Source organism: Danio aesculapii, chromosome 25, assembly GCF_903798145.1.
Source record: "Danio aesculapii chromosome 25, fDanAes4.1, whole genome shotgun sequence".
Classification (NCBI taxonomy): domain Eukaryota; kingdom Metazoa; phylum Chordata; class Actinopteri; order Cypriniformes; family Danionidae; genus Danio; species Danio aesculapii.
The window spans coordinates 3,003,831-3,029,567 of record NC_079459.1 but is presented as its reverse complement, the minus strand read 5'-3'; the positions used below and the strand labels follow the sequence as shown (position 1 = coordinate 3,029,567).

The following is a 25,737-nucleotide window of genomic DNA, read 5'->3' as shown; positions in this document are numbered from 1 at the left end:
AAAATAAATAAAAAACACACAATGGCAAAAATCCAAACACAATGGCCTGACCCGGAAGTGTAAAAAAGGTGGTATTTATTTACAATAATGTGGAGGATAAAAGTCCAGTGCAAAATATATACAGTGTCCCTAAAAGTCCAAAATGTACAAAAAGATATATACAAAAATAAGTTTCAAATGAAATATAAAGATCTTGCAGATTCGCACTCTATAACATCAGAAAGGTCCGACCCTTCCTATCTGAACATACAGCTCAACTCATTGTTCAAGCTCTTGTTCTCTCCAAACTGGATTATTGCAACTCTCTACTAGCCGGGCTTCCAGCTAACTCTATCAAACCTCTTCAGCTGCTTCAGAACGCAGCAGCACGAGTGGTCTTTGATCTTGGTCTTCACTCCGCTACTCACCCGTTTGCACTGGCTGCCAGTTGCTGCTCGCATCAAATTCAAAGCTCTGATGTTTGCTTACAAAGCGACCTCTGGCTTTGCTCCTTCTTATCTGCTCTCACTTCTGCAGATGTATGTGCCCTCCAGAAACTTGCGTTCTGTGAATGAACGTCGCCTCGTTGTTCCATCCCTAAGAGGGAAGAAATCACTTTCCCGAACTCTCACATTCAATCTGCCCAGTTGGTGGAATGAACTCCCTAACTACATCAGAACAGCCGAGTCACTTGCTGTCTTCAAGAAACGACTAAAAACTCAACAGTTTAGTCTCCACTTTCCTTCCTAATCTGTAACTGCCTCTTTGGCTATACCACTAACTGTACTCTCTCAAAAGAAAAAAATAAATAATTTTTGCTTCTTAGACTTTACACACCTGAAACTTGCCTATAACACTTACTCACTGCTGCTCTTATAGTTGTGTAAATTGTTTCCTTGTCCTCATTTGTAAGTCGCTTTGAATAAAAGCGTCTGCTAAGTGATGTTTTATAAACAAATTTCGGGAGGAGCACGCGCAGAAGTTTCAGTATCAAATACGTCATTGACAATTATTCTATTATCCAATCAGTTCTTGACCAAACCCCTATATATACCAAAGCTGTCTTACCTGCAGCATCTTACGACTTTAGCATCCCTCCACCGCCCCGTCACCTCACCTCTTAAGCATTACAATCCCGGGGGGGAGCGTTCTGGGGCCGGGCTAGATACTTCGCTCGAATCCCAATTCCTCTCTGTTTCCTGATAAGAGAAATAACTCGAGTTTGGGTGTCTTCCCCGAGCTCAGAGCCCTCTCCCCGGACAGCACGCCAAATACGCTTTATTCTGAAACTATTGCAAGTGTGAACTCGTGAAATGACTAAATGTAAATGTAAAGACGAATATATAAACACGAAAAACAAATCAAAGAAAAAAGTCAAACGTAACCGCTGTATACAAGTATCCACTCACTCAGAAAATCACGCTCGCTCGCCAGGTGAACATCTTCTCCCAGCTTCTCCATCAAATGATCTCACACCCGAGTCATAGCCTTAAACGTGTATTGCACAGATTTTATATTAAATGTGACAGGACTGACAGAAACATGGGGACAATTGTACATTTATTTGTATTATATATTTGTAGTATTTATTTGTAGAATCTATGAATAATTTCATGTTTTTAATCAATTGATGTGAATTAAACTTGCTATTTCTGATGTTCATTCGTTTTCTTTTTGGCTTAGTCCTTTTTTTAATCTGGGGTCGCCACAGCGGAATGAACCGCCAACTTATCCAGCATATGTTTTACGCAGCAGATGCCCTTGCAGCTGCAGCCTATCACTGGGAAGCACACATTCACTATGGACAATTTAGCCTACCAAATTCACCTGTACCAATGGTTACAGGTTTCCAATATGCTTCAGTATATCTTACTTTGTGTCTGATAGAAGAACAAACAAGTAAAGAGTGAGTAAATAATGACAGAATTTTAATTTCTGGGTGAACTATCCCTTTAATGCTGAAGATTTGAGCTCATGTTGGATGAAATGACACTAGATTGTACATTTAAATGTTTATTAAATACTATTTCATCCTTAATATGTCAAAATAACTAACATGATATGGTCAAATAATTATTAAGTTACTAATTTAAAGGGACAGTTCACTCAAAAGTGAACATTTACTCACTATTTACGCTCCCTCAAGTGGTTTATTCTTCAGTTGTACATAAAAGAAGATAGTTTGAAGAATGCTCAAAAATGAAATCTTCCATAGTAGGAAAAACAAATACTATGGAAGTCAATGGTTACAGGTTTCCAGCATGCTTTAGGATAACTTCCTACCAGTTTAAAACAAGTAAAGAGTGAGTAAATAACGACAGAATTTTCATATTTTGGATGAACTATCGCGTTAATGCTGAAGATTTGGGCTCATGTTGGATGAAATGAGTTTGTACATCTAATAGTTCAAACTGCGATATATAAAAATAATCACTCTATGATTTCTGTGGGCCACATTATGCAACGCTGGTGTGTAGGGAGTCTATCATTCATCCATTTTCCACAGTCAGACGCTTGCAGCACACTTCCTCCCCGTTGAATTTTCAATCAGCACACGACTTTGCCTCCCACCCACGTCTTTTAATTCACAATCCTGGCAACAAGAAGCGCCAAAAATGCCCAGCTGGTCCACAGAACATTCACATAATCCAAAATCTCAGTCCACCCCCCACCAATTTCCAACTTTCATGCACTTCCGACAGACATTTTGTGTCGAATATGTGGATTTTATCCAGTTTGGGAAAGTTTTCACTAACAGTGAAGCACCATGGAAGTATTATGTGTCAATATTACTAGTAGTACAGTACTTTTTGCGAGGGGGCGCCATTTTGAATAACTACTAGGTAACACTTTACTTGAAAGGGGTGTTCATAAGACGGTCATGACACCTTTATAATTATGACAAGACATGTACAGTATGAAGAATTTACGCATAATTATGACAACTTTGTTAAGTGTCATTTGCTGAGTCATGTCGTTTTAAATGCAATGGTGTTGTTCGCCTCTTTCACACAGTGATACTGGAAAATTAATTAAAACTAAATAATTACAGGAACGACAGTAAATTTAACAAAGAGCTGTTCACACAGGCAAGGATGTTCTGGAATTTTTCCAGAAAAGGCCATTCACACATCCGTTCCTAAATACTTGTACATTCAGACATCATTAACCAGAAATGGCCTCTATTCGGCTGCGCTTGTGTTTGTAAACATAGAAAGGGTCAGCCTTTTGTTGATGGTTTCACTTCTCAGTCAGTGATCACAGGATTTTAAACATTCTTTAAAATATCTTCTTTTGTGTTCAACAGTAGAAAGAAACTCATTTAAACCATTTAAGGGAGTGTAAATATTGATTTAATGTTCACTTTTGAGTGAACTGTCCCTTTAAATGTGTAGTTTAATGATCATTTGGCCATATCATGTTAGTTATTTTGACATATTGCAGATGAAATATTATATAATAAACATTAAAATGTACAATCTAGTGTCATGAGCCCAAATCTTCAGCATTAAAAGGGATAGTTCACCCAGAAATTTAAATTCTGTCATTATTTACTCACTCTTTACTTGTTTGTGTTCTTCTATTAGACAAAAAGTAAGATATACTGAAGCATATTGGAAACCTGTAACCATTGACTTCCATAGTATTTGTTTTTCCTACATTGGAAGTGAGTGATTCTTCAAAATATCTTCTTTTGTGTTCAACAAAAGAAAGAAACTCATTTAAAACACTTGAGGGAGAGTAAATAGTGACTAAATGTTCACTTTTAAGGGAACTGTCCCTATAAATGTGTAGTTTAATGATCATTTGGCCATATCATGTTATTTATTTTGACATATTGCAGATGAAATATTATATAATAAACATTAAAATGTACAATCTAGGGTCATGAGCCCAAATCTTCAGCATTAAAGGGATAGTTCACCCAAAAATTACAATTCTGTCATTATTTACTCACCCTTTACTTGTTTGAGTTCTTCTATTAGACACAAAGTAAGATATACTGAAGCATATTGGAAACCTGTAACCATTGACTTCCATAGTATTCGTTTTCCTACTATGAAAGTCAAAGACCACATGTGTTTAAGCATTCTTCAAAATATCTTCTTTTGTGTTCAACAGAAGAAAGAAACTTGTTTAAAACAACTTTAAATAGTGACTAAATGTCCACTTTTAAGTGAACTGTCCCTTTAAATTTGTAACTTAATAATCATTTGGCCATATCATGTTTGTTATTTCGAAATATTGCAGATGAAACATTATATAATAAACATTAAAATGTACAATCTAGTGTCATTTCATTCAACATAAGCTCAAAGTTCAGCATTACAATGGATGGTTCACCCCAAAATTAAAATGATATTTACTCACTCTTTACTTGTTTGAGTTCATCTATTAGACACAAAGTAAGATATACTGAAGCATATTGGAAACCTGTAACCATTGACTTCCATAGTATTTGTTTTTCCTACTATGGAAGCGAGTGATCACAGGTTTTTGAGCATTCTTCAAAATATCTTCTTTTGTGTTCAACAGAAGAAAGAAACTCATTTAAAATCACTAGAGGGAGCGTAAATAGTGAATAAATCTCCAGTTTTGGGTGAACTGTCCCTTTAAATTTGTAACTTAATAATTATTTGCCCATATCATGTTAGTTATTTGGACATATTGTAGTTTGAACTATTGTATGACAAACTTTTAAATAATCGATGTACAAAATAGTGTCATTTCATCCAACATAAGCTCTAATCTTCAGAATTACAGGGATAGTTCACCCAAAAATTACAATTCTGTCATTATTTACTCACTCTTTACTTGTTTGTGTTCTTCTATTAGACACAAAGTAAGATATACCGAAGCATATTGGAAACCTGTAACCATTGACTTCCATAGTATTTGTTTTTCCTACTTTGGAAGTGAGTGATTCTTCAAAATATCTTCTTTTGTGTTCAACAGAAGAAAGAAACTCATTTAAAACCACTTGAGAGAGCGTAAATAGTGAATAAGTATTCAATTTTGGGTGAACTGTCCCTTTAAATTTGTTGATTATTGATAATTCGACAATATCATACTACACAGACGTTATCTCTCCTTGACCTTTTCTGCCTTTCACACACAAATGTGTTCATTACCGTGACTCGATGTCTCTCACTCCTCCGAGTGTCATTTAAATGAGTCACAGAAGAGCAGTATGTTCATCATTGGTACGCTGCGAGATTTACCCAGCAGTCACCTGGCAAATGGCAGCCCGTTCATGAGGAGCGGAGACAGTTTGTTCTGTCAGTGTGTGTGTGGTTGTGACAGAAGGGGCTGGAACGTCCTCTGTTCAAACATGCTGCATTTTCCAACAGTCACGAGAACTGAATCATTCTATTTATCTCTCGTTTCAGCCCACTCTCTCTCTCTCTCTCTCTCTCTCTCTCTCTCTCTCTCTCTCTCTCTCTCTTTTTACTCTTCCATTCTGTCCAGTTTGAAAAGAGCAGTTTGGTATCATGACGAAAAGTGTGAGGAGAAAGGATGCGATGGAAGGCTCTGATATTTTCTCTTTAGGAAACAGTGCCGCGCCCAGGCCGTTGCGCTCATGGATAGCGTAGCCCTTGATTAATGTTGAAATGTTTTTCCTGTCAAATGGGTGTCGGAGGCATGGAAATGTGATTTCTGTTTCTCTTTTAGTCAGTTCTGCCATGCCTAGAAGTGGCGTAATGGATTATTATTTATTTATTTATAGTTTGCATGTTCTCCCCATGTTGGTGTGGGTTTCCTCTGGGTGCTCCGGTTTCCCCACAGTCCAAAGACGTGTGGTACAGGTGAATTGAATAAACTAAATTGGCCGTTGTGTATGTGTGAAAGCAAGAGTGTATGTGCGAACGCAAGAGTGTAAATGGGGTCTAAAACATTTTGAGCTTGTTCACTTTCAACACATTTGAGCAGATTGAATGCTCATGACCACCTACTGTATATCAAAAAAATAAGGTCAGAATGGTCAGAACAAAGCATACATTCACCTATCCCTAGATCCTACCCTCAAAGAAATCAGGAAAGTGGACGAAAATGGACAGAAAGTAAAGTGAACAATGCTAAATACTGCCGTAAATGGGCTCTAAAACATTTTGAGCTTGTTCACTTTCAACCACTTCTATGGGTAGTCGAACAAATTGGTTTCATAGTTCCAAAGCCACCTACTGTAAATAAAATAAAGGTCAGGAAAAGACCATACATTCACCCGCCCATAGACCCTTCTTTTAAAGAAATCGGGAAAGTGGGCAAAATGGACAAATGGGTAAGCAGACGAGGCTAAAGACATGTGTAAATGGTGTCTAAAACACTAAGAGAACTTTCCAGAAATACTCAAACAGAAATTTGACCAGATTGCTTTCATAGATTAAGTAGTCAGATACATTTAAACAGCCACCTACTTCCCCTTAAAGAAATCAGGAGAGTTGTCAAAAGTGAATGCAAGAAATGAGTTAAAACACCAAGTGTAAATAGCAATGTTTCTTCATCATCTACTTTTGACCGACAGACCAAGATGTATCTTAGTACCAGGTGTAACCAGGGCTAAAACAAGACCTACATATCAGTTCTTGCCACTCTTGAATGCTGTGCCTAAGTATTTCATCTTTTCTTTTTGTCTGTTTTTTTCAGCTGTCATCCCACTGACCGACTCGGAGCACAAGCTGCTGGCGTTGCATTTTGCAGTGGACCCTGGGAGGGACTGGGAGTGGGGGAGGGATGACAATGACAATGCTAAGCTGGCAAAGTAAGACCCCTGTTTTTCTCTCTCTCCCTCATCCTACATCCATACCTAGAGCAAGCTTAGCAAAATTACATTAATAACTTGAAAGCACACTCTAGACTTCATGAGGGGTAATTGAGACAAGGGGTCAACTGAGGGTCTGAATCTATATGCTATCTTTACCATATGAGGCATTTAGATGGACTAAATCTGTCCAGAAGGGCCCAGCACATGGCACCAAGCCACATTATCCTCACAGAGGTCGTTCTGACTCATTCACTCATAAAAAAAAGCCTATGCTTGTTCCAGAATTTTATCAGTTGCATATTCCTGCATTTAGTCTTATGGTTAGGACAGCTTGTCCAGGATGTTTTTTAAATCTGAGAACTTTCCAGAGGTCGTACAATTAAAGCTTATAAATGAATTGCAGCAGCTCCACCCTAGTCATAATTTACAGAAGGAAGAACAGAGACTCAAAACAAACATCTGAGCTGAAGTAAATGTAATGCGCTGGCCTCCAGTCCATTGGCTCCATAATAGTCTGATAAATACAAACTAATTGCTATCATTAACTGGTGACTAGATTTATGCACTGATTGAGTTCTGAGTCACGCCACAAATGGTTTATAATTTCTACCATTCCTCAACTGGGTACGTAAGACATTGCAACAGGCCATCTTTCTGTAATTATTTAAGGAAATTAGTGTGACAAATTATGTTTTAGGAGAGATGCTTTGACTTTGTTTTCCTCTCTTTCCAGTCTTATTCTATCACTGGAAGCTAAACTGAACCTTCTGCACAACTATATGAATGTAACATGGATTCGAATTCCTTCTGAAACAAGGGTAAATGCTCATCCTTAATTATATTGACATGGCTTGCAAACCCTGCTCCTGGAGGGCTACGTTCCTGTTGACTTTATTTTCAACTCTGCTGAAGCAAACGTAATTCCTTCCAAATATTCTAGACTGGAGGAGCCCAAATTGCTCCTGGAGATCCACTGTCCTGCTGAGCTTAGCTCCAACCCCAATTAGACACACCTGAACCAGCTAATCAAGCTCTTATCAGTCATACTAGAAGCTTCCAGGTAGATGTGTTGAGGCAAGTTGGAGCTAAACTCTGCAAGACATCGGCCCTCCAGGACCGACTTTGGGACCTTTTTATTGTTGTTGGTACTAAACTGCCTCCTGGAGCAGGGTTGTTATGTGTAAAGATGTCTTCAGTTTTGAGTCCTAATGGCCGGTCTGTTTATTACAGGCTCCCTTGGCTCAGCCAGAGTCGCCCACTGCCTCTGCAGGTGAGGACGTACAATCTCTGGCAGAATCCATGGACTCAGACCGGGAGTCTGTTTGCAGTAACTCCAACATCAATAATGGCAAGACGAGTAAGGATAAGGACAAGGACAAGCAGCGCAAGGATAAGGATAAAACACGCACAGATTCTGTGGCCAACAAACTGGGTAGCTTCAGCAAGACTCTGGGTATCAAACTTAAGAAGAATATGGGTGGCCTTGGAGGACTTGTCCATGGTAAGATCAGCAAGTCCAACTCAACGAATGGAAGAACGGTGGAAAATGGAGAGCAGAAATCCAAGAAAAAGGACTCGAAAACACGAAAAGGAAGCAAAGAGGAGTCAGGCCAGTCGGCCAGCACGTCCTCCTCAGAGAAGGCAACCAGTCCCTCTCCCACAGACCGTGCTTCTGGGAGCTCACCTGTTGAGAGACCGCCAGGATCAGGCAAAAACTCTGGAGATCGGACGCTTGACAACTGGAAGTACAGCACAGATGTCAAACTCAGCCTGAACATCCTCCGGGCAGCCATGCAGGGTGAGCGCAAGTTCATCTTTGCTGGTTTGCTGCTCACAAGCCACCGGCACCAGTTTCACGAAGAGATGATCAGCTTCTACCTGAGCAGTGCCCAAGAACGCTTCAGTGCCGAGCAGGAGCAGAAAAGAAAATCTGAGACTGAGAAAAAGCCTCAGACCAATGGTGTGGCACTTAAGAAGCCCGAACAGGAGAGTGTTTTCCAAAGAGAGTGTTCGGATAGCTCTCTGCCTGAAAGCTGCTCTCCGGTGTTGCACCCTAGCCATAATCCTTCCCTTGGATCTGTGAAGGTCCAAGAAAGGGGAAGCCCAAAGCTTGCTGCCTCCCCAATCCCTATACCAATTCCAGCCTCCATCCCAGGATCCTCCATGTCCCCCGTCCCCTTTTCCTCCCCCAGTAACGGTGCTAAGAGACCCGGACCAGTCCCTGTTTCAGCTCACTATAGCCATACCCCACCAATCCAGAGGCACAGTGTCATCCACCTCAGAGATGTCAACGTGCAGTCGTCAAGCTACCACGATGAGTCCTACAAGCCAACGGTGGGTACGCTCAAAACCTGTGCCACCTACCCACAGCAAAACCGCTCACTGTCCTCTCAAAGCTACAGCCCAGCTCGCATGTCTGGCATCCGCACCATCAATGCCGTAGATACCCTCTCGTACAACATGCCTGGGGAACACAAGTCCCACACCTACACCAACGGCTTCAACGCTGGTGACATTCGGGACTGTCTAGAGTTCGCAGATGAGGATCCCGCACCCAATGCCTGGTTGGGGCAGGACAAAACCAAAGGGCAGAGTGGCATTTGCCCAATGTACTGTTTTCAGCAGAAACGCTGCAGGAGGGAGAACTGCACCTTCTACGGCAGACCTGAGACAGAAAACTTCTGCTCTTATTGCTATAGAGAGGAGCTGAAACGCAGGGAACGAGAGTTGAAGGTGCATCGACCTGGATAGCCCTGCAAGCCCACACACATATATATCCACCTCCGATGTGTGTGGACAAAAAACAACAACAGCAACACCACCACATTTTTTGCACTTTGCAAGCGATACAAAGAACTGGCATAACATTTTCCTACTATATTTAAGATCGGCCTCCTTGTATTCTTGTTACTTTACTCTCAATAGCGAACGAACACTGCTTTACAATGACAGGAAGTGCAACCAGAATCAGTTTACAGCTTTGGCCAGAGATTGTGTTATTGTTTGTCCTACGTCCGATTGAATTCAATCTTTTACTTGTTCTAGAGTAAAAGCTCTCGTATTTTGCTCAGTCTGTGTTGTAAACCTTGTACCTTCAGAAGGAGACGTAAAAGCATATGTCAGTCTCTAACGGGAGCTTCCCGAATCATGGAAGGGGAAAACTCCTGTTTTGAGATCATTATAACGCAATACTTCACAGCATAGCTCTTTGGAATCGTAATGTTGAATAACATCAGTTTTTGCTGTGCGTTGCAAATAATTACCAAGGGAGGGAGATGCACTGTTCAGCACGTGGATTTTTTTGAAAGCAATAAGTTTGGTAACAACCGCCACCCCTCCCCCCTTTTATCTATGCATTCATGACGTCAGCCATATTCTACCTTTTCCCCATATGATTGTAAGGGAAACTGATATGATTAGTCTGCTGTACAGGGATTATTATTATGGTGGATAAATATTCATATATGGCATATCAAAGAATACTGACTTTCCATCGTGCAGTATACTGTAATATAAAGCCTTCAGTAGAAGGGTTTGCGTTCCATCATGGTCTCAAATGAAACCTCACTATTGTGTGCTACTTGACATCCGGTAAGCCTTTGGACTTCCATTCTTTGCTGTCTGTACTTGCAATATATAACACAGTCATGCTAGCAAATGCTAAATTACAAGAACCACCTTACCTTAGGATTTAAGTATGGAATGCAAACCCTTACAAGCTTCAGCAGTGGACTAAAGGTGGAAAGCTTATGAAACTGTGTTTGTGTCAACTGTTTAACACCACAGCTCGGCTACAAGCAACTGCTTTTCTGTAGCACTCATGCTAACACTGCCTCTCACGTGCCAAAAAAAGGTCCATCACCTCCATTTCATTTGTCCTCAGGAATATTAGTCTTAATCACACAACTGTGATTATCATATACATAAAGCAACTACATTTCTAAATTGGCTATGTAAAGGTACTGATCTACCTCTCGAAAGCAATTTAGATGTTTGACTCGTGTAAGATCACATCGCAGTGTAAAATTGTGTCCTAACCAGGCACCGTTATTAAAACTAGCTGTAGTCTTCATGTCTACGACAAATTTACAACGTTCACAATGTTTGTTTTTTTTTGTGGACAAATGAGAATGAGTGGAGAGTAGAGATACTCAATGCAAAGGAGAACTATTTCACATTTTATTCAAACAAAAGCTTGGGTTCATTTATTCCTCATCAATTTAGCTATATTCTGATTGGCTAGGAAATGTTAAACCAGATTTCTGATGTAAAAATCGTACACTTCGAATTACAAATTGACAAAGTGAATCATTTTAAATTCTATACCGAAACCCAAACTTCTGCACATCGCAAGAAATTAGTTGTGTTACGTTAAATATAGAGCTATGTGGGAACCAACAAATAGAAAAGATTAACTGCCTGCCACTTATTTAATGTGCCTAGTTAGAACGAGTTTTAACACAAAACTAAGTCTCTAAATGTACAATTTAGAATATTTCAAGTGTATTTTTGTTTTTAGATTTCAATCACGGCAGTGCAAACAACAACACGCTAACATCAAACAACAACACGCTAAGCTACCGACTGACTGAAGGCTGATTTATACTTCTCCGTCGAGCGCACGTGTATGGTCCAGCGGAACCTTCACACGGTCGCATAGCTGTCACCAACGCTGATGCACACTTCTCAAAAATGAAGTGTGCAATGACGCATAGCGTAAGCTCTGTGATTGGTTGGCTTGGTAGCTTTGACGAGTGTGGGCGGTGCTGAGAGCCGCGAGCCCGATGAAGTGAGTGTTTACAAGTGTCGAGTCCCGTGAAGGAGCTCCAGATGGAAACTTTTGTTTTGTGTTTACCTTATGATTAAAGCTGTTGTACGTCCACCAACTCCCGCCTCTGAATGAGCGAGTTTTAGCTACTTGTAGCGTTCAGAAAAAAAAACAAAACACCCGTGAAAAAACTCGACACAGAGGAAAATAAAAACCTGCTGCCAACTAGTGTTTCGGAGGCATACCTGCCAACCTTTCCCGGGAGTCTCCCGCATTTCAGACCTATCTTCCACCACCCTCCCGTTTTGTTATTTCTGCTGGAAAACTCTTGTCATTTCACCTACACCCCCCTTCCAACCCCAACCCCCAGGTCCTAAACTTTTTGGTACAGTCTGTAACACCCCTGGGTCGCCAGCTTTGGTATAATATCCGATCGCCGAGCTCAACCAAATCCTGGTGCATAATACAGTTACAAACCCGGTTCTTAGCTGGGATATTCAGACACCTCAGCCCTGATACCAACTGCCTACCCCCACCACCAGTCTCCTGGATTTTCAGAGACAAATATTGGCAGGTATATTAGGAGGTGTTATTGCAGAGCAACACAAACAGCATGCAGAAGTACAAATGCGCGACTATGCGCAAGGCTTGCGTCGTGGGTCATGCCGATCGCCCGACATGGAAGTATAAATCAGCCTTGAATGGCTAACAAACATGTCTTACACAATACACATGTAACAAACATAAGTGTTACACAGCTCAAAGATCAAGTTCTTATTGTGTGCTAGAAAATCAGGATGTTGCAAAAATAAAAATAAAAACTGCGCTGATCAAGTTAACTAGCATGACTAGCCTGTTAGCCACTGTGCGTGCCTCTGCTAAGCAAAGGCCCCGCCGAGTGCTTTTCTACTCAAAATGAGCATAAGAGTTGTGTTTTGTTGTGTGCCGGCGTCCAGTTATCCGACGCCGCATGTGTGTGTGTGTCTCTGTAAGTGTTTTTTTTTTTGTCTTTCCTGGCCAAGGATGTCCACTGCTTTCGTTCTCTTCCCACGTTTCTACACCTCCGCAATCATGTGTGTCTTTCGCCTCCTGCTTTTCCCTCCTTTATATTCAACAAACTCATGGACTCTCACCGTCTTAGAATTGTAAAAAAAGAAAAAAGTTCTATATAAATATATATATATATATATGATTTTGTATTGATTTGAGAGTTTTACACTACTTTAAATTATTAATTTGCACATTAGGTACCGATGTAAATAGCAGGAGAAAAAGAGACAAAATAAGATTAGTTTATTGTTAACCGTGGTGTCCGTGTGGTTCTTGTGGAAGGAAGGTGTGTGTGTGTGCTTGCAGATGTGCGCATGTGTGTGTGTTTTCTGCAATTTGAAGCTGATGTTTGATTCTACAGTACACAACACACACATTAAACTATATTCTCATTTGATTGGGCTTGAGAAACTGGAATATTATCCAGTATAAGGCATTCGGGCCACTTAGCATAGCATCATATTTATGTTAAACACTGATTTATTCGTCAGGTATGGCAACCAAAATCCAACGTCCAATAGATGTCATAGTGGTAACGTCCACACAACGTCAAGCTGTATCATTAGGCGTTGATATTTGGTTGATTTTAGGTTGGACGTTGGATATTTATCGGCCTGATGTTGGGTTCTGGCGTCAACCCAATTTTCATTTCCAAACAAAATGCAACATCCCCTCAGTGCTGGGGTACAATATCAATCTGACATCTTGTTTACGTCCTGTACCTGCTGGGTGTCTTGTAAAAAAGATCTTTATCTTCGTTGTGTTCAACAGAAGAAAGTACGTCAGGTAATGAACACGAAATGGGAGTAAATAAATCAATTACATTGTATATCTTTACCGTAACTTTTATCTTTCATTCACAGCACGTTTATCTTGCTGTATATGTATTTACAGCAAGATAAATGATGCTGTAAATGTAAATACAGTATTTTTTTGCTGTAGTTGATTTACAGTAAGTAACCGGTGAACTACTGCACTACAACTACACTGTTAACGATTTCAGTAAATGACACAGTATTTAACTGTAATATAAACTGTATTTTACTGTAGGACAGTAATGCAATATGTTACTGTATTTTAAAGTTGCATTGTGAAAATTACTGTATTTACGATAAAGACACACCATGTCAGTCAATTACATTGCAAATCTTTACTGTAAATTTTATCTTACATTTACAGCACTTTATTTTGCTTTATATGTACTTACAGCAAGATAAATGATGCTGTAAATGTAAATAAAGTATTTTTTCCTATAATTGATTTACAGTAAGTAACCGGCGAACTGCTGTACTTCACCTATACTGTTAATTATTTTAGTAAATGACACAGTATTTAACTGTAATATGAACTTTATTTTACTGTACAACAGTTATGCAGTATGTTACTGTATTTTTAAGGTACATTGTGAAAATAACTGTATATTTTACAGTGAAGATATGAAATACTGTAATTACACATACAGCAGGACAAAGGGGGCTGTAAATGTAAATACAGTATTTTTTGCGAATTTTGGCGAACTGCTCCACTACAACTATACTGTTAACGATTTTAGTACATTGCACGTTATTTACCTGTAATTTGAACGGTATTTTAATGCAGGACAGTTAAAATTTCTTTGTAAAAATTACTGTATTTACGTTAAAGGTATACCAAAAAAATCAATTACATTGTATGTCTTTGCCGTAATTTTTTATCTTTCATTTACAGCACATTTATCTTGCTGTATATGTATTTACAGCAAGATAAATGTGCTGTAAATGTAAATACAGCGTTTTGCAGTATTTACAGTAAGTTACTGGCGAACTAGTACACCTTTTGTAATTTTTACAGTATTTAACTGCAATATGAACTGTATTTCGCGGCAGGACAATAATGCAGTATGTTACCGTATTTTAAAGTCGCATTGTGAAAATCACTGTATTTATGATAAAGATATACAATGTGAATCAATTACATTGTATATCTTTATCTTACATTTTATCTTACATTTTCAGCACATTTATCTTGCTGTATATGTATTTACAGCAAGATAAATGTGCTGTAAATTTAAATACGGTAATTGATTTACTGGTGAACTGCTGCACTACAGCTATACTGTTAACCATTTTAGTAAATGACACAGTATTTAACTGTAATATGAACTATTTTACTGGGGGACAGTAATGCAGTATGTTACTGTATTTTAAAGTTACATTGCAAAAATTACTGTAAATATTTACTGTAAAGATAAATAGTGATTTATATGTAAATACAGTATTTTTGCTGTAATTCATTTACAGTAAGTTACCGGCAAACTGCTGCACTACAACTATACTGTTAATGGTTTTGGTTAATTACACAGTATTTAACTGTAATATGAACTGTATTTCACAGCAGGACGGTTATGCAGTATGTTACCGTATTTTAAAGTTGCATTCTGAAAATCACTTTTTATATATTTACGGTAAAGATATATAATACAATATACGTACAGGAAGATAAATGGTGCTGTAAATGTAAATACTTTATTTTTGCTGTAATTGGTTTACAGTAAGTTACTGTAAACTCCACAAGAAAACAGTGTAAATGATGGCAGAGTATTATTTTTAGATGAACTATGACTTTAATGTAGCTTATCTGATAAATCAACAAAGGTGATTTGCAGGATAGGTTGCCAGGTTGACTGTGGTGCATTAGGAAAATGTTTTATTAATATTTTATATTTATTTATTAGTATTGTTATTATTATCACTTACAATAAATTACAGCATATTCAACAATAGTGCTGATACAAATGTGCATGAATAGGAGCAAGACAACATGAAAATATGAAACTCTCAGGGTTTCAAACGGATCATGAACACACCCACAGTTTCACTGAGAGCTGAACTGTACGCACATGTTACGGGAGATATAATTCTGCTGACGCGGGAACTAGGGCACTTTCCCAAGAACTGAACCATGCTTCAGCTGTCATAACGGTGTAAAATGACCTAGCATTTAGCAGCCTTTTGCTCACTGTAGTTTTATCTCTGGCTTTCAAAGGGATTGACAGAAGCAAACAGGCCATTTCGTGTTAGTTTCTTGTTGTTTTAGGACCATAAAATAGTTTAATTAATTTAAAAACGATATCCGTAAATGATCAGTTTTCCATATTTTGTGTTTTTATTTTTATTTATGCGTTTGAATTTGAGTCTTGATCTTTCAACCAGCAACTTTTAACATTGAAAAGTTGGAAAAAATGATTTTTATGAACATTTTTAATAGTTTAAAGTGATATATTATCTGGTTTTGTGTTGCATATTATGCTACAAAAACCTTGTAATAAACCTCCAGTACATTTACAGTGTTATTTATAAACTTATTTCTCTATATATTATTTTTTATAGATTAGATTAGATTAGATTCAATTTATTGTCATCACACATGTACAAGTACAAGGCAACGAAATGCAGGTTATACATTATATTATTATATTTAAAACATCTAAAATGTCAATAAAAGTCTGTAGAGTTGAATTTTACACTGCGGCGATCAACATCCCATATTGCAATTCACAACCGTAAATAAACTGACAACATTTGTGAATCACAAAATACAGAAACTGCTAATTAATAGATCGTTTTTAGTGCGCTAATTGCTGTGATTATACGTCTGTAAAACAAATGCGCTAATTACCAAATTCTGTTTTCTACAAGTATAGGATTATATATTATATTACTATAGTAAAACTATTATAAAAGTATAGTTGAGGGGCAGATTTAACCAATAAGTGAGGTAAGTGGGCGCTTAGGGCCCCAGAAAATCTAGGGGGCCCCAATAAATATCCAGAAGTATAAATTATATACCTATTATCTATATATAACATTGTTTTCTATCATATTTTGTATGGTGAGAGTCAAACAAATACAATTTTAATGTAATTAAATATTGTGCCGCAGTGTTTAGCACCATCGCCTTAAAGCAAGAAGGTCGCTGGTTCGAGCCCCAGCTGAGCCAGTTTGCATGTTCTCCCCATGTTGCTGTGGGTTTCCTCCGGGTGCTCCGGTTTCCAAGTCCAAACACATGCGCTGTTGGTGAATTGAATAAACTAAATTGGCCATGTGCTGGAAGGGCATCCGCTGTGTAAAACGTACGCTGGAATAGTTGCTGGTCTATTCCACTGTGGCGACCCCTGATAAATCAGGGACTAAGCCGAAGAAAAATTAATGAGTGAACTTGTCAGGTTATATAATAGCAAAGTACCACTTTTATTTGTTTATCAGCTAATGCTGGGTTCAGATGATATTAGCCTGACGGCATGATCCGTCTGACCAACACAATCTCATGGCAATTCGTAACTTTTTGATTTAGTGGTTATTTCGTATGAATTCGTACGATCTAATTTGTACAATTTAGTACGATTTGCTTATCCGCCAATGACGATTGGATTTAGGGGTGGGGTTAGGTGCCACGCCTCCTTTTTAAAATTGTACAATTTCGTACGACTGAACTCGTACGAATTTGTACGAATTAGCCACTAAACTGTCAAAACATAAAATACTTACGTTTTCTCGTGAGATCAGGCTGGTCTGACGCAAAATGTCAGGATGATTCATAAACACCAAGACCCAATCATTTATCACATATAGTGTGTCAGAATCACAACTGACAGCATTTATTTAGGCTTCACAATGTCACGACAAAAAAACAGCAGGACGTTAACAAAATATCTCCTGTTCGCAGCTCTCAAACACGGAAAAAGTTAAAATTATTCGCCCTCCTGTGAGGAAATATTAAATGTTTCCGAAATGATGGTTAACAGAGCGAGGAATTTTTCACAGTATTTCCTACAATATTTTTTCTTCTGTAAAAGTCTTTTATTTCGGCTAGAATTAAAGCTGTCCAAATATCTAAAAATTCTGATAGCAAGAAGCATTTTCAAGCAAAACATAATGCTTTGTTTTCAGAAACAATATGCTAATATTAAGTGAGTTTTTCCTTAAAACAAGCACAATAACCTGCCAATGGGGTAAAACAAATATTTTTTACCCCCAGTCCATCAAGATCCTTTGGATTCATCTTCAATGCCTCCTCCTCTATTTACCCCAGACATGCTCAATAATGTTCATGTCTGGTGACTGGGCTGGCCAATCCTGGAGCACCTTGACCTTCTTTGCTTTCAGGAGCTTTGAAGTGGAGGCGGAAGTATGAGAAGGAGCGCTATCCTGCTGAAGAATTTGCCCTCTCCTGTGGTTTGTAATGTAATGGGCAGCACAAATGTCTTGATACCTCCTCAGGCCGTTGATGTTGATCATCCACTCTGCAGATCTCTCGCATGCCACCATACTAAATGTAACCCCAATCCATGATTTTTCCTTCACCAAACTTGACTGATTTCTGTGTGAATCTTGAGTCCATGCAGGTTCCTGTAGGTCTTCTGCAGTATTAGTGATGATTGGGATGCAGAACAGATGATTCATCAGGAAAATCGACCTTCTGCCACTTTTCCAAATGATCAACTAGAAGTCAAGTTATTATTTGCTTCTCTTACAACTGGGATCAAAAACAAGACTTTAGTCAGGTAGTGTATATGGTTAATATTGATCAGAATTTGACATATTATCTCTAGGACATGTCTGAGATTACATTCCCAGAAGAGACCTTTCCTAGTAATCCACAAAAAGCCCAAAAAAACTCCTGACTTAGGCATCGGCGTGTGAACTCTAGAGGGGTGAGCGGAAAGGGGAAGAGGGTTTGAGGCCTCAAAGAAAGACACCCTGCCATCTATCAATCAGCAGAACGGCCCCTGTACGGCTCTCTCTTGACCTACTTTGAGTGTGTGAGCAGCTCTTCAAAAACATCGCCCTGCCTTTTTCCCTTTTTCTCAGAAGTCTCTTGTCAATAATCTGAATATCTGCTCGACGGCTTACAGTTTCTCACTGGAATGTGAAAAATGCGAGGAGAAAAATAAAGCTGGTGAAACGGTGGAAGGTCGTGCAGTTGTTTGTGATGCATGTCTTTCCTGCATTGGAGAGGAAAAGTGTGTGTATTCCTCATATACCAAAATGTCCCCACAAGTACAGCAAAACCAGTCAGTTTTGACCTCATGGGGACATTTTTTTTGTTGGTCAAACAGATTTAACTATTTTGTAAATGTAAAAATGCAGATTATTTTCTGTGAGGGTTGGATTTAAGGGTAGGGGGACAGAATATACAGTCTGTACAGTATATAAACTCATTACATATATGGGAGGTCCCCATAAAAATAGCTGTACAAGTGTGTGTGTCGTGTGCTGAGCTGGAACACGGCGTGCTCTCATGTGTTTACAGTACAGAATGTTAAGAGGTCTTGTGACATGCTTTATTGTGCCTTACAGTATGCAACAGTACAAGGCAGCGATGGTGTACTATTGTAATCAGTCCACAGGGGAAACACTTTACAATTATGCCTCTGTTCAAGCATATGTCACTCTAATAAAGCAACACTAGGCAATATTCTTTAAGGCAGAGTACTTAAAGGGGACCTGTTGTGCACAAATCACAAAGCTAAAGTAGCCTATTGCTTCCCATGTGCATTTCCCTGCTGAAAAATCCAGCTTAAACCAGCCTAGGCTGGTTGGCTGGTTTTAGCTGGTTGACCAGCCTGGTTTTAGAGGGGTTTTGGCCATTTCCAGGCTGGTTTCCAGCTATTTCCAGCCTGGTCTTAGCTGGTCAGGCTGGAAAATGACCAGCTAAATCCAGCTAAAACCAGCTTGACCAGCTTGGTTTAAGCTGGACATAGCTGGTTTAGGCTGGGCTCCCAGCCTGACTAGGCTGGTCAAGCTGGTTTTTAGCTGGTCATCTCCCAGCCTGACCAGCTAAGACCAGGCTGGAAATGGCTGGAAACCAGCCTGGAAGTGGCCAAAACCCCTCTAAAACCAGGCTGGTCGACCAGCTAAAACCAGTCAACCAGCCTAGGCTGGTTTAAGCTGGATTTTTCAGCAGGGTTTATTTCTGTTTTGGCTGTTTACATGAGACTGGTCAAGGTTTAACAGGTTAGTGTTGTCCCTACCAATAATTTAATCGACTTCAAAATAAAGTAACGCTCCATCAACCCTTAGTAACCTACTTGTGCACAAAGGGTTAAAGTCAAGTGTCGATTTTGGCCTCCATGATTAAGAAAAACAATAATTGGGATAAAACAGTTAAACTGCGTAGGGTGACGCTGTCGCCTCACGGCAAGAAGGTCGCTGGTTCGAGCCTTGGCTAGGTCAGTTGGCGTTTCTGTGTGGAGTTAGCATGTTTTCCCTGCGTTTGCGTGGGTTTCCTCTGTTTTCCCCCACAGTCCAAAAACATGCGGTACAGGTGAATTGGGTAAGCTAAATTGTCCATAGTGTATGAGTGTGTACGGATGTTTCCCAGTAGTGGGTTGTAGCTGGAAGGGCATCTGCTGCATAAAACATGTGCTGGATAAGTTGGCGGTTCATTCCACCGTGGTGACCCTGGATTATTAAAGGGACTAAGCTGAATAATAAAGGGACTGAATAATAAAGCTGAATAATAAAGGCACTAAGCTTATATAAATGTCGACCTGCATCATTTAGATCCCAGTATTGTTGCCATGTTTCCATAACTTGTGATTCAATACTCTTTCCCTCTGCTTTATTTAATGGGATATTAAATCCACAGTTGGTCTTTTTAATGATAATTTAACCAGCTTATTACATGTGCAGGAACCCAAAACAAAACCCATGTGTCAAACTCTGCACTGTTTAGCTTTACCCCTAATTAAACACACCTGAGGTCTTCAGGCTTGTCTGAAAGCTGCAGGTAAAGTGTGTTGAAGCATGGCTGGAGCTAAACACTGCTGAGACCTTCAGGACTGAGTTTGACACTCCTGGACTGAGGTGAGCTATGCTTTTTACATTACCTCACTCTCAACATTTCTTGTGTTTATTGATCATGTCTGTTTACAGCAAAGTTTAGCAAGTTAGCATGGCTGACATAGCCTTGTTAGCTTATTCCATATAACGTCTTCCTCCATTAATAAATGATTTAGTTAAAGTTCATTGTATGTATTGGATCATTAACCATACACCGTTTCCAAGCCAGGAGCTACATGCTAAAGTGCATTATAAGTTAAATAGTTTCTGGCGTGCTTTTAACCAAGCATTTTATCTCTCTCTCTCTCTTAGGCTGGGTACAGAAGTCAGAGCTACGTTAGCCAGGTTAGTGTGCGTGTGAAATTAGCGTTTTCTTGTCCTTTTTTTGAGTCTGTGGCCTAAAAACATCAAGGTATATCAGTTTAGCAGGCCTATGCTAGCCAATTTGTTGCTAAAGGCTCTGTGGGTTGTAATTTTCACAACCATTTTCAATTCTGTAGGTTGTTTTATAGTACAAAGTTCAAGTACAAGAGGGAAAGTTTTGAAGGTTAGCATGTCCCCGTTAGCCCTGCTCTTTAATGCCTTTTCACACTAGTTGTAGTGTGTGTGTGTGTGTGTGTGTGTGTGTGTGTGTGTGTGTGTGTGTGTGTGTGTGTGTGTGTGTGTGTAACCAATCAAACACGCTCTGTTCAGACTGTAAGAAAGCGTAGACGAGAACATAAAGCTCTTTTAATGCATTCAGCTCCTCCTGGGAGGTCTGCATTTATGAGTTAGCAAGCATAATTATGATGTCAGGTATGTTGATGTTGCAAGATGGAGATATTTATTTTCTGCTTTGTTCAAAACGTGAGGTGTGCGCTAAACTGTATCATCACACACTCAAAAGAATATCTTTTGTGCTTGTTCAAGCTACTTTTTTAGCTGAATCAACATTCAATACCATAGAGAACCACCCTGGTGACATATTGAACACCAAATGAAAAACCCTAGCAACATGATAAATACCAGACTAAACACTCTAGCAACATACAAAACAGTTTTTATTCAGTTTTTTGGGAGTGACAACTTAATTATTTAATGTTCAATCCACTTAAAACTGTAAAAAAAAATACTTTAAAAAAACAATAATTAAGTTAGATGTTTTGTTTTGACAACATGAAGAATTTTTTACAGTGTATTCTGTTGTAACTGAATTTGTTATTCAGTTAAATTTTTATTAGTATTTTAATTAATGTAATTTTTTTTATTTCGTGTTTTTTGTCATTTCATTAGTTTTTTTACTTTAATTTAGTAATTTTTTAAAATTAGTTATTAATTAATGCAATGTATAATTTTTCAACACTAATTTTTTACTTTTTTATTAACATAATTAATTAATTAATAATTAATTTTGTGATTTATTTTTTTTATTTTAATGTCATATTTTTCACTTTAATTTTGTAGTTTAACTTAATTTAAATAACTTTTTAATTACTGTAATTTCGTAATTTTTACCTTTTTAATTAATATAATTTTTAATTTTGTGTGTAACTTTTTATATTTCACTTAAGCTTTCAGTATTTTTTTTGTAATTTTTTACTTTTAATGTAATTTATTTAATTTCTAATTTCATAATTTTTAACAGAATTTTTAATTAATGCAATTTTTTATTTTGTAGTTTAACTTTAGTAATTTTTTTTTACTCTGTAATTTCATAACTTTGTAATTAAACATTAAACTCGTAAATACGATCTTTGTGTCATGACATGAATGCACAGGTGAATTTGCAGCCCACCCTGTGCAGACAAGCGGAGTACAAAACACAACCTAAACATTCAGCGCCTCTTTCTAAGAGAGAGAGAATGAGCGCTGTCTTCTCTCTCTCTCTCTCAACGTATATCCTACCCCCCATCCCCCAAAAAAACCCACCCCTCCCTTTTTTTTTTTCCTCAACAAGTGTCCTCAAGATTTATGTCTGCAAGTGAAAGCATGGGCAGCAGCTCTGGCGTTTTGGCAGCGGGTGGAGGAGTCCCGGATGGAGGCAGACACACCCTGCGATCTGCACTGCTACTTGTATGGAAGCAATTTCCCCAACAAAAGCCCTTATCAGAAACGCTAATTATCATCTTCACTTTCATGTTGCTCCCAGCGCTGTCTGTTTTGGCTCGGACATGATGAGACCGAAAAAGAGGGAACGAACCCTCTATTAAATATGCATGCTCGTTTTCTGCCAAGATCGTAGAGCGTTTCAAATTAAAAACGAGAGGATGGAGTGGGGAGAATGGATTTCTCGCACCGTTTTACCAATCCTTTTAGCTTTTGATCATCAACAAATATTGGTCGGCCGTTTTTTGTGTGCTTTGTTCAATATGCAAATCAGCTTTAGATGATTTTAAATCCACCGACGCTCTAAAGATGAAGGATTTCTGTCTGAGAAATGACCTTATTCATGATGCAACAGTTTGATTCGAGTCTTTTCTGCTTGCAATAGCAGATTTAAAGAGATAGTTCACCCCAAAAATGAAAATTAGACTTGTTTCAAATCATTGAGTTTCGTTCTTCTATTGAACACAAAAGAAGATATTTTGAAGAATGTTGGAGGCCTGTAATCATTTATTTCTCCTACAATGGAAGTTTTTCTGCTTTCTTCAGAATATCTTTAGTGTTCAACAGAGGAACTCATAGAGAGCTACTGAGAGTAAATGTTCATTTTTGGGTGAACTGCCCCTTTAAACGCTTTAGCTTGTTTTGTGTATCCATCAAGCTAACATGCGATGATTTACAAGGCAGTGAAACATTATTTACAGCCTCCTAAATGAAGGAACATTGCATGCAGGTCAGCTTTGATTCAGAGTGTTACTGTGGTAAATGTTGAGATTGCTCATATATACGAGTGTGTGGAGATATGAGGTGTGTGTGTGTCCGGAGACTTATGTTTTGCTCATTGTGTCTCGTCCAGCAGCACTTTTCTGTCCAAGCCTACAAAAGACAGGTTTTTTATTGGCGTCTATTTCAACTTATTGAAAAAAAAAAGGGTCGGCAAGGTGGCTCAGTGGTTAGCACTGTCGCCTCATCGCAAGAAGGTCGCTGGTTCGAGTCCCGGCTGGGTCAGTTGGCATTTCTGTATGGAGTTTGCATGTTTTCCCAGTGTTGGTGTGGGTTTCCTCCGGGTGCTCCGGTTTCGCCCACAGTCCAAACACATGCGCTATAGGTGAACTGAATAAACTAAATTGGCCGTAGTGTGTGTGAATGAGTGTATGGGTGTTTCCTAGTACTGGGTTGCAGCTTGAAGGGCGTCAGCTGTGTAAAACCTACAGTATGCTGGAATAGCTGGCGGTTCATTCCACTGTAGCGACCTCCGACACACTCTCTCACACATGCACACATCCCCGCATAGTCTGACTCACTCACACACTTTCTCTCACACACACATTCTCAGTCAGACACACAGACGTACAAATCCTTTTTTCTCAAACACACTTTTATGCATCTTTTACACACACACACACACACTCACTCTCTCTCTCTCTTACTGTCTTTGTAAGGACATTACATAAACTTTCAGTGTTTTTTTTTGTTAATGAGACCCTCTATGGCCCATCTCTAGCCCTAAACTAGCCCTCACAGAACAGCTGCCCATCACATGCTAATGAAAACATCTCCCAGTTTGATTTCTAAATGTTTTTAATTTGTGTTTCACTGGTCCTCACCATCACCAGTGGGTTATTTTTATCTCTTACTAAGTGAGGACAACTGAGCCCTCAAGTATAGCTAAACCAGTACTCACACACACACACACACACACACACACACACACACACACACACACACACACACAGGGACAGTTTGTTCTGACTCTTTGGCTCCCACTGCAGTTTGATCACTCATGCAATGAATTGATTCCCCTCTCTCTCTCTCTCTCTCTCTCTCTCTCTCTCTCTCTCTCGTTCAAGTTGCTTTATTAGCATGTACAGTATTGCCAAAGCATTTTAAATGTGTATTATATTAACATCATCACGTAAAAAAAAATAAAATTTATAGCAAATAAGAAAGAAATGACAAAAAAACCCCAGATAATTAATTCAATCATTTGCTTTTCTGCTTAGTCCCTTAATTAATCCAGGGTCACCACAGCGGAATGAACCGCCAACTTATCCAGCATATGTTTTGCGCAGGGGATGCCCTTCCAGCTGCAACCCAACACTGGGAAACACCCACACACACTCATTCACACACACTAAATTTAGCTTACCGAATTCCCCTATAGCGTATGTGTTTGGACTGTGGGGGAAACCCACGCCAACACGGGGAGAACATGCAAGCTCCACACATCGACAGAATTAGGATCGGGCCTAAATCAAGCATGTCTTATGGTGCAAAAGTAAATTTGCATGATTTTATTTGACAAGGAATGAATGCAGATTACTGGAAAGGGGGAGGCCTATGGCATAATGCATTTCCGGGTTTCTCAGTAGAGGAAGTCGTCATAGTCGGGAAAACTTAAAGCACAGTGAGGAGGAGAGCAGGGCTGGACTGGGGCCAAAAATCAGCCCTGGCATTTTGAGCCAGAGCGGCCTACTACAAGTGTTGTATGGGCCGATCAGATCAGAAGACGATGATCAGCCCGGCCCAAAAACTACTTCGGCCCAGCGGGAAACTGCCCGGTCTGCCAGATGGCCAGTCCGACCCTGGAGGAGAGTACTACAAATAATTGTTTTACTATGGTATTTGCTCAAATAATAAAAGAAAAACTCCATGATGGTGTTATAAAGACTTTCAGAAAAAGGAAAAACATTGTGTGAGACTGACTGCAGCCAGAGGAGAGAATAACATCAAATTTACTGTCCCGTCCCACAGACGCTGCATTAGAAACGCCTCGCACAAGTGGTGATTTGAAGCAAAGATGATATACTACACACATAAATATAATGTTCATACATTAAAAAAATCTAAATATTAAAAACTTTAAAGGATTTAAGATGCTGATGACTGTTAAACGCGTCCTAACAGGCTTGTGAAAAGCGTCCATCATCGTGGAGGCCAACATCAAAACTTTATTTTTTATCTATGGTTTCTCTTATGGTGGACTTGTAGCGAACTTGACTTCAAGTGACTGACCCTGTTCTTTGAAATGTAGCTGCTTATGTCCATGTCTCACCTGAGTCTTGCACAGTAACCCTGACTGGACAATTTCGACAAAGCGTTCTTTTAATTTGGAGGCAATTATAAATTATTGGTGGGGACATTTTAGTAATTTGTGGATATTGGTGAGGACACGTCCCCTCCGTCCATGCTAATTCTACACCTTTGCCTACAGTGCATCCGGAAAGTATTGATAGCGCTTTACTTTTTCCACGTGTTTTTATATTACAGCC

At 39.0% G+C, this 25,737-nt stretch overlaps 1 protein-coding gene across 1 annotated transcript in view; it reads left to right on the top strand.

Annotated features, from left to right (window-relative positions):
* Positions 1-12,772, top strand: part of otud7a (OTU deubiquitinase 7A) — a 124,775-nt gene extending 112,003 nt beyond the window's left edge. Inside the window, exons 11-13 of the mRNA XM_056451862.1 lie at positions 6,625-6,739; positions 7,476-7,560; positions 7,973-12,772. Of these exons, the coding sequence (XP_056307837.1) occupies positions 6,625-6,739; positions 7,476-7,560; positions 7,973-9,493 (1,721 nt within the window). The 3' untranslated portion in view covers positions 9,494-12,772. The remainder of the gene's footprint in view (positions 1-6,624; positions 6,740-7,475; positions 7,561-7,972) is intronic.
* Positions 12,773-25,737: the final 12,965 nt, after the last annotated feature.